The sequence below is a fragment of the Cyanistes caeruleus genome, chromosome Z, assembly GCF_971803275.1.
Source record: "Cyanistes caeruleus chromosome Z, bCyaCae1.hap1.1, whole genome shotgun sequence".
In the NCBI taxonomy this organism is placed as follows: Eukaryota; Metazoa; Chordata; class Aves; order Passeriformes; family Paridae; genus Cyanistes; species Cyanistes caeruleus.
The window spans coordinates 34,406,207-34,424,671 of NC_141732.1; the positions used below are offsets into that span (position 1 = coordinate 34,406,207).

General features: G+C 45.1%; 2 protein-coding genes across 3 annotated transcripts in view; one reads left to right on the plus strand and one right to left on the minus strand.

Moving 5' to 3' along the window:
- Positions 1-4,656, minus strand: part of BDP1 (BDP1 general transcription factor IIIB subunit) — a 54,203-nt gene extending 49,547 nt beyond the window's left edge. For both annotated transcript variants that reach the window (XM_086866830.1, XM_086866829.1), the window contains exon 1: positions 4,177-4,656. In XM_086866830.1, coding sequence (XP_086722956.1) covers positions 4,177-4,352 — 176 coding nt within the window. In that variant the 5' untranslated portion in view covers positions 4,353-4,656. The remainder of the gene's footprint in view (positions 1-4,176) is intronic.
- A 166-nt stretch (positions 4,657-4,822) lies between these two features.
- Positions 4,823-17,058, plus strand: SERF1A (small EDRK-rich factor 1A). The gene is made up of 3 exons (XM_023944449.2): positions 4,823-4,956; positions 15,952-16,060; positions 16,553-17,058. The coding sequence occupies exons 1-3, from the start codon at positions 4,950-4,952 to the stop codon at positions 16,623-16,625; spliced, it is 189 nt and encodes a 62-aa protein (XP_023800217.1). The 5' UTR covers positions 4,823-4,949; the 3' UTR covers positions 16,626-17,058.
- The last annotated feature ends 1,407 nt before the right edge of the window (positions 17,059-18,465 follow it).

Sequence of the window (18,465 nt, forward strand, 5' to 3'; positions counted from 1 at the left end):
AAATTTAAGAGAGTATTCTGAAGTTCCTCGCAATGATACATCTGTTAGTCTTATGTTCAAGATGTGTTTATGGGCTGATCAGTATGAACACTAGGCTACAGGAAAGCTGTTATACACAAGAAGCCATGCAAGGACCAACCTGTAGCTGGTACTTCATCATAAAATAATCAGCTCTAAGAACTGGCATATTCTCTAAGACTAATCACTGATCAACAAGTTTGCAACAGTACCACATTCCCACACCCTACCTCTTTTTTTGGAAGGCTCTCTCCATTCAGCTGAAAATGCCAGCACCATAAAGCTTTATAAAAAGATTACCCATGTAACATAGGCAACATATTAAAAACACTTTAACAAAGCAGTATGTAACAGTGGTTTGATGGCTTTTATTACAATAAAAATTAACGTTCCTCTTACACATTTGCAAGTAGATGATACGTGACTTCCAGATGAAACTGTGACTGCCAGAAAAACTTCAGCAGTCAAACTGCTGCTCACACTTAACACATCAATAACTCCTAGCTTCTCTGGAAAACTTTGTATGTAAGTACTTCTTCTATCACTTATGCAGAAATAATTTTCAAAGTGCAAGTAAAATTGCCAACCATTATGATCATCCCAAATCTGCTGATTCCACCAGTGTTCAGCTTCATGACTGTTGCTCATAATAAGACTGCAGTATAATTATAACTGAGTCATAAAGAGAGGGTTTTTTTTAATTTTATGTTGGAACAATGCCTTGTTTCCATATGTAAGGACAACCACACCCATGGTTCACTTACACATTTTTAAAAATGCTCAGAAGTAAATGCTTTCCAAGAAATATAAAAAAGTACAAACACATAGTGAAACTTTCCAAAGTTCTCTCCAGCTACTGTCTTTTATTCAGGCAAATGCTGCAGATGATGTGTTTGCATTTAGCAGCCTCTGTTAAATGGCTGAATCAATTTGTCCCACACTGAGAGTTCATACACATTTTTAGTACAGAACACCCCTGGATAAAGAGTTTAGAGGGTTTCTTACATGGTGCCTATTTATGTGTTTTGAATGAGATCCTTGAGAGTTCCACTCAACACACACTGTTTGTACAGCAGGAGACAATGGAAAGTAATTCTTCATTCACCTTCTCCATACCACGTGTATTTTGTGGAGTTTTTAATCAGAGTACAGCACTGGATTTCTGGACAGTTAAATACAACTTAACAGAAAGTGTATTAAAAAATTAGAATTCTCTTCCACTTACAAAATTTTCACTTCCCGGATAATTAACTAAACTTACCCAGTATACAGAAAACAAAACAATGTAAATTGACTGATGCTACAGACACAGCTGCACAATTGAGCAGCTGTGAGTGAAGAAGTGAGTGCCCCTCTACTACCCCTCATGAAGAAGTCGTAGACTGCAACGAGGTCTCCCCTTAGTCTCCTCCAGACTGAACAGACCAAGTGACCTCAGCCACTCCTCCTATTTCTTCCCAATGCCCTTCACCATCTTCATGATCCCCTCTTTGGACACCCTCTAATTGTTCTAAATCCTTCTTATATTGTGGCACCCAGACCCGTCCCAGCACTCGAGGTGAGGCTGCCCCAGCTCAGAGCAGGGCAGGACAATCCCTCCCTTGCCTGGCTGTGATGCTGTGCCTGATGCACCCCAGGACACAGGTGGCCCTCCTGGCTGCCAGGGCACTGCTGAACCATGGTCAACTTGCCACTGACCAGGACCCCAGTCTCTTGTTCCCCAGTCTGTCCATACAAGCAGGGTTGCTCCACATCAGGTGCGTAATCTGGCACTTTCCCTTTTTGTATGCCTGGTGTATGCCCAACCCTCCAATTTGTTGAGGTCTCTCTGCAGGGCTTCCCTGTCCCTGAGGGAGTCAACAGGTCTGCCCATTTTGTATCATCTGTAAACTAACTTAATATTCTTTTGAATCCTGTGTCCAGGTCATTTACGAAGGTGTTGAAGAGCACAGGGCTGAGGATGGAGCTCTGTGGAACCCCACCAGTGACAAGTCACCGGTTTTATGTCACCCCATTCACTGTAACCCTTTGTGCCTGACCCATGAGCTACCTGCTCACTCATCACACGGTGCTCATTTTTGTCCAGAAGGAAGGATACTATGAGAACCAGTCTCACAAGTTTTACTGAAATCCAGAAAATTACATGAACTGGCTTCCCTTGTTTAGCTAGGTGGGCTGTCATATAACCCTGTCAGGTTATATGGAAAAGGCCTATTTTTAGGCCATGAGAATAGATCAGAGTGCCTTTCAGAGTCGCACTGGTATCTAATTTTGAAACTTAACATTATATTACACTGATGTACCTCTTACATTACATACATGAAAGTTTTTAACAAATCTGCTGAAACAGCAACAGTAGCATCTAAGTGAAAAATAATAAATATTTTTTCATTTAAAAAAAAAATCAATACAGCAAAAGCTCCAGTAAGGTGATCCCTGTAACATAAAAATTTTATAAATACGACTTGAAAGAATGACATCCTTGAAGCACAATGCAAAACAAGTAAAGATGTAAGATACGAGTTGAATAAAAGGCAGCATGGTTTCCTAAAGATATGTCATGCCAGCTAGTCTGATACCTGAATTTCCAGCCACTGAAACAGAAGACTACCACTGTTTCATCATACTGTCAGAAGGGACAAGCTTCAACTAAAATAATAGAGGTATTTATGAAAGACTCAAACCCAACTTTACAAAAGAAGTGTGAATGCCATTCTGAAGAATGATTATCAGACTGAGGAAATGTCCTGAAACACTGATGTGTGCTGCCTTTGGTGGGGACAGTTAACTCCCTTCACAGTAGCTCACGTGGTGCTGTTTCAGATTTGCAACGCAACAGTGCTGACAGCACACCCATTTTTTCAACTAATGCTGAGCAATGATTATGCAGCACCAAGATCTTGTCTCACACTGCCCCATGGCTGACCACACTGGCAATGGGCAATAAGCTGGGAGGAGACACAGCCAGGACAGCTGATCTTAAATGACTGCAGGGATATCCCACTCCATGTGGCACCATGCTCCTCAGTAAAAGCTGGGGGGAAGAAGAAAGAAAGAAGGACATTTGAAGCTGCAGCATTTGTCTTCACAACTGTTATGAGTGATGGATCCCTTCTTTCCTGTTTCAGTAAAACAGCTGTGGGTAGTGGTGAATGAATTCCCAATTCTGCTTTACTTATGTGCAGAGTTATTTCTTTATTTATTGAACTGTCTTTATCATGACTCACTTTTTCTTGCACTTCTGCCATTTTGATTTTCTACCCATCCCACAAAGGCTGGGAGGGGGAGAAGTGTGGGGAAGCAAGCTGTGGGGAAGAAACTGTGTGGGATTTAGCAACCAGCCAGGCTTAACCCAAAACAGGGAGGTCCTCAGGGAGGACCAGCCCTAAAGCAAAGTTTACCATGTGCTTCCATCACAATAAAAAACACTTTAAAACCAAAGCAAGCAAAAAGTCCTGCAAAAAGACAGGAAGTCCTCCTTTGCCAATGCATGAAGAAATGAATACAAAACAGAAAATGCTGTAGAAATGCAAAATCAAACTCATCTGGTTAGCACAAAGAATTGCCGCACACAGCAAACCAGGGCTCCTGGCTGCTGTGGAGCCAGAAAAAAACGAGTGACACACTGGGCCACACCTTTGCAGTCTTAACTTAGAGAATCACAGAATCAATTAGGTTGGAAAACACCTCGAGATCGTCGAGTCCAACCTATGACCCAACACCCTGTCAACCACACCATAACACTAAATGCCACGTCCAGTCTTCCCCTAAACACCTCTAAGGACGGTGACTCCACCACCTCCCTGGGCAGCCTATTCCAACGTTATTCTAAGCTTCACGGCAGTGAAGAAATGCGGGTTCAGCTCAGGCTGCGAACGCGTCGAACACCCAGAAGTCCTGTCTGACAACCCCGAACATGCAGGCACCGGGCACCGATCGCACACGACTTTGAGGTGGTCTCCAGGACGAGCCAGTCCCCAGCCACAGCACTGATAACCAGACACTGACAGGCCACGACGACCAGAGCTACAGAGCCAGAGCTACGTCCCGGGATCCGCCGGGTCCCGTCCTGCACAGGCCCGTCCCGCTCGGGATCCGCGGCCCAGTGTCGCCGGCTGCACGACACTGCCCTGCCAGGGCGAGCTCGACGGGACTCACCTCTCTGCACGCCGCGCGTCCGCCGATCCCGCCGCGGTCCCTGCTCCGTCCGCCGCCGGGGTGTCCGAACCTGGGGGTTCCGGCGGCTCGGGGTCCACCCCGCCAGTGCCGGTGGCGGCGGCCCTGCCCGGGGGCCGCACATTGGGCCGCACGGTGAGACGGGCCCGCCGAAACATGGCGGTGGCGCCGGGAGAGGCGCTCGCCCGCGCGCTCGCCCGCGAGCTCGGCGGCTTCAGCAACGCGCGGCGGCGGCGGCCCGGTGATGCCGCGAGCCCGGCCGGCTCACGGCGTGCCGCCCCGGCGGCGCGCTCCGCGACGTCATCAGCGTGCGCCTACCGGGAGGGGAGGGGCACGAGGGGAGCCCGTTCGGGGCAGCCAATAACTGCGCCGTAGTCGCCTGTAACGCTCCTGCAGCTCCTCAGCCGCGTAGCCCTCGCTTCAGCCGGTTCTCAGCAGCCATCCAAGCGCCCGCTTTGCCCCCGAGCCCAGGCGGTTACACCAAGCCCCCCCGCACCTCCCCCCTCACCGCCGGGCCAGGGCGGACGCACGGCAGGAACCTCGCCAGACTCCCGCCCCCGGGGCAGCAGGCAGCGGCGCGCATCCCGCTGATTGGGCCGGGTCTGCGCAGCGCCGTGACATCAGCGACCAAGGAGGTGCCATAAGGGGCAGCGGCGGCGGGCGGCGCCTCAGACAGCTCCGGTGGTGGGAGAGGTGTGCGGTGCTGTTGGGCAGGTGCTGGCGCTAGCGGTGCTGCGCGGCCTGAGCGTCTCGCCATGACCCGTGAGTACTGGGGGGCTGCTTGGAGTCTGCCGGGTAGCGAGGTAGACGGTGGGACTTGGGCCGGCCTCCTGGTCGGGTCCAGGCGCGACACCGGCTGGGGGTCGTGCCTGGGCCGGGGTCCGGGAGTCGGCCGCTGTGTGAGGCTCTTGCCGCATCTGGCTCTTTGCGGCCTTGGCGTTTCACCAGCGAAGTCTCGTCAGCGATGAGTGGGTGAGGATGAGACTTTTTCCCACGTCCTGCCTCCGTCGGAAGCTGGAGGCGAAAACATCCTTCTCCGCCCTCTGGCGTTGCAGTGGTGGCGGGACCGGGGGGAGAAATTAAGGTGATGGAGGGCTGAAACAACAGCAACGCTCCATTTCACTCCCGGCTGTCGCCCAGACTGAAGATAAAGGACGTTGTATCAGTGCTCAACACTGAATACTATGCTGCCTAACTTGTGGTTGTTGAGGCTGTTGTTGAAAGAGCAAGAACAGCCGGTAAATGATGACGGCACGGCAGTGTTGGTACACCCGCTTTAAAATGGCGGAGAACTGTGAACCGGACCCAGGATGCTCCGGCTTCCTTTACTGCTGCGAGTGCTCCTGTGCCTTCTGCCTATTATGTCTGGCACTACAGAAACTCTTTGTGTTTAACTGAGGTGGTGCTTTCATATTCACTCGTAAAAAACCGGTGTTTTGAGTCTGTGCGTTCACATTCATCTCGAAAATACACAGTTAAGAGGGCACATTGCTGTTGAAGTGCAGCTGAAGACCTGGAATGTAAATAGTTTCCACGCAGAGCATAATAAAGAAGTACGTTTAGGGTTCTTGTTGGCATTTTTCTTCTCCTGGAGTTGAAAGAGCAAGGACAGGTTGAACTAAAGCGTATGTCTTGCACAAACAGGCCAGGATGGGCATGCTTGAGGAGGAATGTGTAAAAGTCTATAAGCAGGAAGGCCGTACTTGTCTTTTTGTGGCACTTCATGCTTGAATTTCAGAAAGCTGAATTGTCACCTGTTGGGACAATTTAATGGAAGATTGAAATAGGTTGATATTATAGAATGTAGAAAACGCCAGTGCTTCCCTTGAAGATAGGGATACTTATTTAGCATGCCAGGTGAAGTAATGGGGCCAAATAGCCCATGGAATGTTTACTTGGAAGCATTGATAGTACAAGTAAGTTTCTTTTCAGGCAGTTGTTTGGTACTCTGTGCTTTCTGCGCATTGTGTATTGCTCAGCTTTTTTACCTACTCTGTTTTGCTGTGCCAGCTGATACAATTGAGTTCTGTTCCTAAATTTAAAACCGTACTGTGTGTATGGAAAAACTCTGCAGAGCTCATGCTCAGTGTTTACTTGGAAAACAGGAGCCAGAGGTTAAGGGTGGAGAGTAACTGCTCATAAGGAAGTACATGAGGTTTGAGGTGGAGGATAATTCTGGCTTTAGCAGTTTCTTTTGACTTCCTCTGTTTTCTTCATGATAAAATAAGAATTTTATTTTTTTAAGCACTGTGTAACAGCTCTTTAATTGCTGCCCAGTCATAATACATATAATGTTCTCTCCTCCTGAGCACCACAAAACTCAGGAACCATTTATGGCCTGGAATGTGTCATCTGCTCATGAGTCATCAAGTTCTAATCAACACTCGTACTGCCAGAGACATCTGGTTTGCTTCATTCTCTGAAAAAACAGCTGCCCTTCTTCTAAATGGACTTTGGGGACAGGATGCTAGTGAAGAGGATGAGTAGAAGTTCTCTTAGCTTTTCTGAAAGGTAGCATTTAATGCCCTGTTACAGACAAAAAATTCCTTCCAAGACAAGAGCAGCCCTTGGGAAGCAGCGGTCATACACTACTATTTTCACTTGAGCTTCTGGCATCTCTTACCAGGCAGTCCAGAGGCTGTTGTGAAGAGTGCACAAACCCCTCTTCTGCAGGGTTGCTCTTTTCTACTTCTTGACATGGCAGATGTTGGAGGTTAATTTTTCACAAATGGGATGGGACTGCTGGGTGACACGTCACGAGCTTTTATTTCAGGCACCAGTCTCAGCTGCAGATACCGGAGATGGCACAAGCTCACGTCTGCCACAAGCAGCTCAAGATCTCTGTTACAGAACATTTCATAATTTTTTCAGCCAATAGCATATTGCTAAAGCTTACAGACAATTGTTCTATCCAATCACTAGAAACACACATATGCCTTCTTCAAACAATACTTGCTTGTTTACTTTCTATTAACAATACACAATACTCTGTTACTAAGCTTAAAACTTTCTATTATCTTGGTAAGGATATTTTTCTGCATTCTTAAGTTCTATCTTGGCCAAGCCTAAAAATTCAACTGTTGTTTCATGTCCTTGCACACTGTGTTACTGCATTTCTTTACTTCCAGCTGCAGCTAGCTCTAAGTTCTCTGCCTTTTCTTTCTGAGGTCCATTTTTATGGCTTCTGAAAATGTTATTACCTTCACTGTTTCCCACAATTCCCCTTCCCTGTACAACCACAAAGAAACTTTGTCACTTATTGACTACCTTGCATTACATAGCTCTACCAAAATACTTTTTGTACCTAAAGGAACAAATTTAAAGTCTTTTAATACTTAATGTATTCCTCTTTGCTTGTTTAAGGTACTTCTCTTACTCGCTTTAAGCTGCTATTTTAAACCACAGCAATTTTAATGCTGTAAAAGATCTGGTCTATTCTAAGGATATAAGTCATTTAGTAGCAATTGTCATTTCTTATTCAAATAAGTCTTGTCTGTTCAAGGATATTAATTCAAAGCCTTCCTCTGTATCTATACTTGGATGGCTAAGGCAACCCAAACATTTGTTTTTGGTTGTTCTAGAGGCACATCTTCACTGCACAGAACAAGCAAGACCAGCAAGTACCAGCATAATACTTCATTCAGCTCCATAGTTTTCGTGAGCTATTTTTTGGCAAATGACCTTTCCATATATCTTATTTCCCAAATTCTACTCTTGTACTTTCTCAAATTTGCTTGGGGACTAGCTACCTATAACAAGAAAAAGAAGGGATAATTTCACCTTTGCAAATTCGATGGGGGGATGTACTCTCTATAGCACAAAAACACCCATGTTTTTGCCAAAGGAGTTCATGAAATCAACAATTTACACATTTTTCACAATGACACAAAAATCAGGGTTTGCAGGTTCCACAGGTGAACAAGGTTTGTCAGGAAGGACCCGTGGGCTCTCTCTTTGTTTCACATCTCCGTGCTTGTCTCTCTGCTCTTGGACTCATCAGCATGTTCTTCTGTGCAATATGGTTTGATGTTCTTTGCTGGAACCCACTTGGGTCTGGCATCTGTGGAGACACAAGCATACCCTTTGCCCCAAGTTACTGGGGGAAAAGGGCCTTCAATTTGCCCTGTCTCAGGGTTTCTAATTAAAACAGGGATTTTCCTCCAATTTTGCCCGTGTGTTATTTTAAAAATGCCTAAAAATTGGTGGATCAGGTTCTGCAAAAGAGCTGTTCAAGAAATTAAAAACATGTAAAGCTTTGCTCAGTCTCAATGTGGTGCCATCTCTGCTCCTCCCTTCTGTTGATCTAGAACACATTTTAGGGTATGATGTGTCCTTTCAATAATTGCTTGGCTTGTGGGGGATTAGGGAGTTTCAGAAGAGTGGCAAACACCCCAGTCCATCAAAAATGTGGCCAATTTTTGGGCTACATATGCAGGGCCATTGTCTGTTTTTACTTCTCAGGGTACCCCTAGTGAAGCAAATACTTGCAAAAAGTGTTGACAGGCATGATTAGCTGTTTCTCCTGCGTGGACAGAAGCAAAAACTGTTCCTGAAAAGGTGTCAACTGATACATGAATATTTTTAAAGTTCCCAAAGGAAGGGTGCTTAGTGATGTCTGTTTGCCGTGGCTGCAGGCTTTGCAAACGCTGTGGGTTGACAGCTCCTGTAGAAACAGGGGGTTGCACAAGCTGGCAGTCAGGGCAAGTACTAATGATGGCTTTAGCTTGACTTTTGGAAATGTGAAACATCCACACAAGTGCTTGTGCGTTTTGGTGAAAGAAGGCGGCGTGACTTAGTTTTGCTTGTTCAGTAATGTTTGGCAAAGCATTAGAAACAACCACTGCCAGCTTATCCGCTCTTGCACTTCCTTCTGCTAAAAATCCTGGAAGCGAAGAATGAGCCCTAGCATGAGAAACAAAATATGGATTAGTGCTGTATTGTAAAATTGTATAAAAGCTTGAAAGCAAACAATACAAGGCATCATTTCCAACATACTTTAAACCTGATCCTTCTATTATTTTAACTACATTAGCAACATAAGCAGAATCTGTAATGAAATTAAAAGGAAAAAGCTGAAAGGCCCTGACTACAGCAGCTAATTCAGTAATTTGGGGAAATCCCCTCACTGTTTGAATATCTGATTCCCATGTTTTTGTTGTTTGATTTAGCCATACTATTACTGATTTGTGTGTTTTCCCTGATTCATCAGTGAAAAGAATTATAGCACTTAAAGGCTCTTCACTCAACATGGGTTTTTCTCTAAAACTCAGTTTTACTTGCAACAGTTTATGAGCTGGGTAATGAATAGAACAAACACCTGAAAAATTCAACAATACATTTTGCAAATCATCTGAATTTTGCAATGCCCAGTCAAGGTTGTCATTTTTCAGAGGCAAATAATAAACTGCAAAATCTTGGCCTGCTAAGGTTAACAACCTTGTTCTGGCTCTAATTATAATTTGTGCTGTCATCTCCATAGTTGTAAAAATTGTCTTTGGGGACCTGTAAGGAAGAAAAACTCATTCCATTCTTAACAAAGGATCTCTTTCACAAGGGTCCCATTGAAAAATGAGACCATAAAGTTGCAATTTTTCTCCCAAAACTGCAAGAATAAAAGGGCTTTTCTGGAGCACATTGATGTGCTTTGTCTCCTTTGGAAAGCTCCTGTGACATTTTCAAGGGATGCTTGAGCTTCAGGTGTTAAAGTCCTAGGAGATTTGATGTCACCTCTCCTATTAAGTCTCCTCTTAATAAGTCAGAGAGTGGGGCAAATTCATCATTGGTAATTCCCAAAATAGGTCTGACCCAATTAATTTCTCCCAAAAGCTGTTGTAAATCTTGCAAGGTGTTGCCACTGGTCCAGAGTTTTATTTTCTGTGGAGTAATTGTTTGTTCAGTCATCCTCCATCCCAGATATTTCCAGGGTGGGACTTCTTGAATTTTGGATGTAGAAATTTCCAGTCCGGCCTTTTGAATTTCGGTAACAACACTGTCACGAATTTGTTCCATTTCTGTTTGTGTTGGTGCTGCAATAAGCAAATCACCCATGTAGTGCAGAATCACAGATTGTGAGTGCTTCTGTTGAGCTGGAGACAGAGCTTGTGCGACAAAATATTGGCAAATGGTGGGAGAATTTTTCATCCCTTGAGGCAAAGATTAGCAGTGATATCTTTGCAGTGGTTCTCCTCTATTGATAGCTGGAATTTAAAAAGCAGACCTCAGTGCATCCTCTGGATGGAGTGGAATGTTGGAAAACCAGTCCTTTAAATCAAGGATAACGGGAGGCCAGTCTCTTGGAATCATTGACATAGAGGGGAGTCCAGGTTGCAAGAACCTCATGTCCTTGACTACTTCATTGATCTTCCTCAGGCTGTGAAGTAGTCTCCAGGAATTAGAAGTCTTCTTGTGGATGACAGACCCTGGTGAATTCCAGGGACTACTTGTGGGTGTAACATGATCTTTTTGCAACTGTTTTTTACTAAGTTTTTAAGGGTACTTACTTTTTTTCTCTGATAAAGGCCATTGATCAATCCAAACAGGGTTATCAGTTTTCCATGACAGCTTTAGAATGGTGGGCTTTGGTGTGGTCCCCATCAGGGGTCCACTTGCAGTTTTGCTCCCCACTGGGACAGTCAGTCTCTCCCCCATACAGTGAGAGGCTTCTGCACAAGGAAGGGACATACTGTTGCTGGCTTCCCCTCAGGACCTGTAACAGTAATCCTGGATTCACTTTGCAGACACACAGTGGTGCCTCCAGTCCTGTGAGGGTGCCCAGAGGTGGCACTAAATTCCAATCACTCGGCCAAAACCTGTGAGATGTCTGTGCCAGTGTCCAGCATGCCTGTGATAAAAACTGTTCTACCAAGATGAGTCAGGCTGCAAGTCAGTTCTGGTCGGTCAAGGCCCATGTGTTCCACCCAAAAGACATCAAAACTCGGGGTAGGATTCCCAAGTGGCACCTCTGGGTGCACAACTTGATTAGTTGGAAGTGGAGTCTCTTGATACATATTTTGTCTGTGTGTATCCATAGGTAAAACAATGCAATAGCTATAGGTGTTTTTGGTTGAATCACAGTAGGAATACTGAATGCAAGAGCTGAAATTATTAGCTCTTGTTTGCAGTCTGCTGAAACAACAGCTGGAAGGAAAGTCCAAAAATTCTGTTGCTGTGCCTGTATATAATTAAAGTCTTGTCTTTGTCAAGAAATGCCAGTAATTTCTGTGGGGATACCTTCGTAACAGAAGTCTTTTAAAAGGCATATTTATTTTGAAGTTGCCAACTCAAACCTTGCCCCTGGGGGTAGTAGGGTGGAGCCACCTGAGGGATGGGTGGCAGGGCATAAATAACATCTGATTTGGGTTCCTTACAGGTAAAGCCGAGGTAACTAAATTTTTTGGCAACTGGGGTGCCACTACTTGTTTCATTGTGTGGTGGCCTGTGCTGCCTTTTGAGTTTAACAGCAAGGGATTACCATCGATGTCAAAACGAGGATGACAATTCTTCACATAATGTTTACCTTTCTGACATCGAGGGTGAACAGTAGATGGCTTAGCTTTTGGTGCCAGTACAGGACAATTCCTTTTTCCTGTGACCAGGCTTTCCACAGTTAAAACAAAGCTCTTTGGCTTTTGTACCAAATTGCACGGTCACAAGAGCTTTCAAAACCTTTTCTAGCTTATCTCCCAGCTTTTCTCCCAGTAAATCTTGGGATTTTAGAATCTGTTCCCCAAGAGCGTTAGCTTGTACCCTAGCAAGGTGCTGTGGGGGGCTAAGTTTGCTGCAAGCTGAAAGCTTTTGAGGAACAGTTGGGGGCTGCTCAGGCAAAGCTAAAATAACTTGCATTCCTCATTTGCACTAGTAGAAGCAAGGCTTTTAAGGATATAAGGGTGAGCCTGTTCATCAGGGCATTGCCTTTTGACAGCGTGTGTTAGTCGCTCTGAAAAAGCACCGTAGGCCTCAGTTTCACCTTGCATTATTGTAGAGTAAGCATTTGTGTGACTACCTGCCGGTTCAACAGTGAGCAAGGCTTTTCTTGCAGCGTTTTTTGTATCTCTGAGCACAGGCCTAGGCAGGAAAACTGCCTGATCCTCCAGCCTGTCATTTGGGGCATCACCATGTTAACTGAGCAATGGTTAATAGAGCATAAGGACCACCCACATAAGCTTCTATTACTCTACTGAGAAGCTTTCTCCACTCTAAGTCCCATTAGATGTACTGCGAATTAGATAAAATCATAGAAGCCACGTTGCGGCAATCTGCTGGAACTAGCTCATAAAAATTAAAAATACTTTTCACCACATTATTAAAATATGGAGAAGTCAGCCCGCTATCTTTTATTGCTTGTCTGAGTTCTTTGATATCATAATGTGTTTGTATTGAGGATTTTGATTGTTTTTACCATACCTCACCGGCCTGGCTAGAAGCTGACCATTTAAAGAGTCAAAATCATTATCCTGTCTGAAATTTCATCTAATATCAGACCGGTCAGTTAAGGGTATTGAATTAGTTTTCAGATTGGTCCCTGCAGGGTCCCCAGTTCTTGCCAGTCTCTGGGTTGGACTGCAAAGATTCAGGATTCCGTGTTAAATTTGTGTGACCAGAGTCGGGCAAAGCCAGCCCATCACCCGAGCAGTTTCCAGTGCCAGGCGTTTGTCCAGCGGCCGCGGGCGGGCTCCTCGCTTCCTCTGGGCCGCGGACAGCGGCAGGCACGGCCCGTGCTGGGCGTGCTGGCTGTGCCTGGGCTCTCCGTGCAGCCTGGGGCTCTGGACCGAGCTGCCGGACCTGCCCCTGCCCTGTGCCGTAACAAGAACCGGCCGGCACCGCTCCAGCGCCAGAAAAAGCTGGGAAAGGTACCACCAACAATGACTTCTCCCCCCGCGTCTGAGGCGCTGTAACAGACGGATTAAAAGCGGGGAGGCAGGGACCCCGGGCTGGGAAAGACGGGTTAGGTTTAACATTGGAAGAAATGTTCCCGAAGGAGGCGGGGAGGTTCTCAGGGGATGGAGGAGCAGGAGCTCTCGGTGCAGAGGGATCCGAGCCGGGCGGATTGGCGATCGGTTTGGGAAGTTGGAATAAGGGTCGGGGGTGTTTAAGGGACTGAGGATGGGCGCGGATGGAACGGAGGGGCTCACCGAGGGGTCTGAATCGGGCAGGGGGATGGCTGAGGGACAGGTCGGAGCAGCGGAATGAATTGGAAAGTCGGGGCAAACCGCGGAAGGCTATAGGGACACAAGCGGGATCTGAGTGGGGACAGAAGCGTTCTGGGGGGATGCTGGGGGAGGCGAGAGATGAGGGGGGGCTGGCTGTGCCGCCTAGGGGGACGGTGGGCGCGGGGTCTCTGAGCAGGGACGAGGAGAGAACCGAAGCAGCAGGAGAGTTGGGGATTCCCGGCGTAGATTGATGACGCAAACAGTTCGAGACCCGGGAGCTAGCAGGTCTGGCACGGGGTAGGGATGGGGGGCTGGAGGGCCGCTCTGCGAGATCAGAGGGGCCGAATTTGCATTTGAAAGCTTGCTCTGGGACGCCGGAGGGACGTTCTCTCTGGCGGAGAGAGGCACGGGGTGGTTTGGACACGCGGAGGAGTTCACTGGAGGAGCCGTGGAGTCGGTCTTGAGCCCGGGAGGGCCCACGGGTCCGGTCTTTTGAAAGATTTCTAGTAGTGATCGACATACAGGAAATAGTTTGGCTACTGTCTCATCTCGGTTAACAGAAAGGGCATTATATAGTTTCCAGTTCACCAGATCCCAAAAGTCATAAGTTAAAGCAGACTTAGGGTCTATATGTTGAAAGCTCATATTTACCCAAGTCAGCAAGTTTTTTAATTCATTTTTCCCAATCTCTGAGATTTATCTTTTAGAAGAATGTCAAGCTGGTGATAAATGTCCCATTTCTCTTTGGACAAGAAATGTTGTCCCATCCCAAAGTTCCCCAGAGATCCCTTCCTCACCTCAGTCTGAGGTGCAGGAAGGTAGGGAGGGAGAATCTCTTGTTTCAAGAGAGGGTCTGCTTCCTTTCAATGATTTCACCTGATCTGGGGCTTCCAACACAATGACCAGAAATAGTCCACTGAGGAATTCTAAAATGAATTCCCTGCCTCTTGGGGCATCATTCATTGGAGGTTAATTTTTCACAAATGGGATGGGACTGCTGGGTGACACGTCACGAGCTTTTATTTCAGGCACCAGTCTCAGCTGCAGATACAGGAGATGGCACAAGCTCACGTCTGCCACAAGCAGCTCAAGATCTCTGTTACAGAACATTTCATAATTTTTCCAGCCAATAGCATATTGCTAAAGCTTACAGACAATTGTTCTATCCAATCACTAGAAACACACGTATGCCTTCTTCAAACAATACTTGCTTGTTTACTTTCTATTAACAATACACAATACTCTGCTATTAAGCATAAAACTTTCTATTATCTTGGTAAGAAGGATATTTTTCTGCATTCTTAAGGTCTATCTTGGCCAAGCCTTAGAACTCACTTATTGTTTCATGTCCTTGCATACTGTGTTATTGTATCTTCTTTACTTTCAGGCCTTGCAGCTGCAGCTAGCTCTAAGTTCTCTGCTTTTTTTTAGTGAGGTCCATTTTCACAGCTTCTGAAAGTCTTCTTACCTTTACTCTTTCCCACAGGCAGGTACCTTTGTCTGCTCAGAAATGGTGTGGGTACAAAGTGGTGGATCATACTAGCAGGTTGCTTAGAAATGACCTAGTCCTAAAATGCTTTTGTATACCAACAATTAGAGGCATTGAAGACAGAGATCTCTGGCTTTGAGGCTGGAAGATGGCATAGGCAGTTATAAGACTGTAGAAAGACTGAAAAGAGACACAACAGAAATTATGAGAGATGGAATTTTCATTTTTGAGTTTAAAAGAATATGATTGTGTTAGTTCAACAGCACAAATGATTATGCCTAGTATATCTGGAACACTGTCAGTCCAAACGAAGTAGAGCAAAAAGAAGTAGCAAGCCAGTGAACCAGGTCTGGCAGGTGGGAGCAAAATAGAACTGTGGAAGAGAATACTGAGGGGAGATTGACATCTAATGCAGAGGAGTTTGCAATCTGTGGCCATTGCCTGGAAGACCCTGAGTATTTAGATGGAGTGTCAGTAGTTTTGATGTTGTGCACTCCTGTCTTGTTGGCAATTTGTTGGTTGATAGTTGTGGGGAAAGCTGTCTGTCCCCTGAAGAAGTGTCCTCTCTTCTGACAGTGATGTGGGTTTGTGTCTTTATATGCATATAGAAGTAATGTTACTCTTCTCACTTTTGTTGGAAGTAATGCCACCTAACTGATAAGGTGCAGGCTTAAGTTTTGCACTTGATTTCAAATTAAGGAAATTTTTGAGGTCACCTCTTCAATAGTATTTGAGTTTCAGTGCTGTTCTTTTGGTCAAAAATTAATTCATAAGCTATTTTGAATGCTGGAATCTGTTTGAGAGCAGATTACTTCTCTTTGGATGAGTTACAGACGTGAATTTACCTAGCCTACTGGTGTGTAAACTGTATTTTGTTTCTATAAGGAGTATTAGAATTTTGGTAGTCTCTTGAACATAACGTACAGAATTGAAAAAGTAACAACTATGAGCCTTTAATTTCTCCTGTTGTACCCTGGGAGAGGACACTGAAATAGAAGATATGACCAGCTCTATACATTGTGCCAAACTGTACTGCCTTTATAACAGACTTTTACACAGGTAGACCTTGGGGGAAAAAAACAAGTGGTAATACTTGTTTAACTGTATATTACCTTGCAGGTGGGAACCAGCGTGAACTTGCCCGTCAAAAGAACCTGAAGAAAACTCAGGAGATCCACAAAGGAAAAAGGAAAGAAGATAGCTTGTCTGCTTCTCAGAGGAAACAGAGGTAAGATCTCATAAAGCTGAATAAATGTTTAGGCAGAAAAAGGAGAAGAAAATGGGTCAGGAAGAATGTAGTGTCTTGGCTGAATACTTTGTTTTTATTCATTGGCTAATCACTTGCCAGAGCATAAACTGTGGATGAAATTTTGCAGTATCTGCTGTTAAACAGATATATTTTTATTAAGTCCTGTAAAGCTTTTTAATTTTTTTGAGCAGCTTTTTGCCTACTGCAAAAGGGAAAAGAATGTGTAATGCTGTCTTGAAGATGTTCAATCCATTACATCCTTTATTTCTAAATTTATTTATACTCAAGTAAATTGTCTGCCTCATGGAGTAATGAATGCACTGAAGAAAACAGGGTAATAAAAACACCGTGCTCGTGGCTGAGAAATTTTAGACTGATTTTCTTCTTCAAGTGGGGGCTATTAAAGGGAAGAAGCTCTGCTTGGAAAAATTGTGAGCCAGTGTCTGATATCCAACTGTTTTTCCTTCACAGGGACTCTGAAATCATGCAGCAAAAGCAAAAAGCAGCTAATGAAAGGAAGTCTCTGCAGGCAGGAGCAAAATGAGCTGCCGCTATGGAGAATATAGAGTGCACCAATGAAGCAGGACCTAGAAGATCATTCATAAAAGTGTCCGGCCATTAAGTGATTAAACTTTTATTGTGCAGAGTTGTTCAACTAGCATTAGTTAGAGTATTTTCTGGTTACTATAGGCCTAGTTGTCTACAGTGCTCTTTCAAAACTGACTACACTCTTCTGCATGTGTATGAATAAAAGTACCAAGCAATAGCTTCATTCTAGCTTTTGCTGCATTTGTTAGTTTTACGTAGTGGTTCCAGTAACAGAATTTCTGAATCTACAGTTAGACCAGATTTGGTTGCCCAAATTCTTGAAAGTACATCTTCATTCAGAATGGAACACACTTGTAAAATGTGCTTAACCTTGCAGAGGTCTGAACTGTAAATCTCAAAGTATTTTTACAATAAAATGTTGCATGAAATACTGTCTAATCTGAAATGGTAATGCTTCATAATCAGTTGATTTCTAAGTTACCAAGAACATAAGGAATTGATAACCTTGTGGAGAAATGTAGTATAAGAATGTAAGTGTAATACAAAGTATGAATAAAGTTTATAAGAAATACATATTATAAGCACTGTTTAAGTGCCCCATAGGAAAAAATGCCTCTTGAGTTGCAGACTTTGATGGTGTACAAAAGTGACTCAGTCGAGTCCTGATCCTAGCACAGAGAAGCTGTAGGATTGCTGTTAATGAGTTCCAATGGAAGCAGATCTCAAAATTGCTATGCCACTAAAATGATTTGAAATCACTGCTTACACCTGCCTCAGGAATAAGTTAGTGTGGAAAAACTCAGCCCTTGCTTCATAGGCATGCTTTAGTATATTGTGCATTGACCAGGGGAAAACTGTTGAGGAAGCTTCCCTGTCTGACCATCCAGGAGGCACTCTGGCAGTCACATTCACACCACCTGCGCTGGGAATGAAGCCCCTTCACAACTATACCACTCACAGCCCAGGATTCCTTACCAATTCAACCCCAGGTTTCCTGTAGCAGTGTCAAAGATCCTGATCTTTAATATAATTTCATCTTGGTGCAGTGACTGACAGGTGCCTCTGTGGAGGGACCATAAACAAAAGGAACCCCTGCGATTTTATGCTCTCATAGTCTAGGGGTGGATCCTGGCTCCTACCATGCCACAGGTCCCTGTGCCCTTTGTCTTGGCAGTGGGTTGGCAGTTCACAGCCTCTTGCCTTGGGCTCCTGCAGCAGCTGCACTTGGAGCTGCCTCCACAGAATGTGCTCCTCAGCAACTGATTTAGTCTCTAGAGACAGCTTTTGAAGCCTTTGCTTTTTAAGCTGTGTTCCATCTACATGCATTCACTTATTGTTTAACAGGCGCTGGCGCAGCTTGAGGAGAACTGGAGGGAAAATGTAGCTGGTGCTAGCACTGCTGACCTGCAGATGCTGAGAAATTAAGCAAATTCACAGAATCACAGAATTTTTAGGGTTGGAAGGCACCTGTGAAGATCATCCAGTCCAAGCCCTCTGCCAAGGAATGCACCCAGGTGTGGTTTGCATGTCCCCAGACAGCGAGACTCCATGACCTCCCTAGGCAGCCTGCTCCAGTGCTCTGCCATCCGCAGTGAAAAGCTGTCATACTGAGATGGAACTTCTTGTATTTTAGTTCATGGCCATTACTGCTTGTCCTGTCACTGATTACCACTGAAAAAAGTATGGCACCATCCTCTGGGCCCCTGCCCAGAGATCCTCTCTCAGTCTTCTCTGGACTGAACAGGCCCAAGTCCTACATTCTCTGCTCACGAGAGAGATTCTCCAGAATCCAAATCATCTACGTGACCCTTTGCTGGACCCTTTCCAGTATGCCT

Coding starts and splice junctions, on each gene's coding strand:
- SERF1A (XM_023944449.2), top strand. Junction 16,061..16,552: donor GCTTCTCAGAGGAAACAGAG/GTAAGATCTCAT, acceptor TTTCCTTCACAG/GGACTCTGAAATCATGCAGC.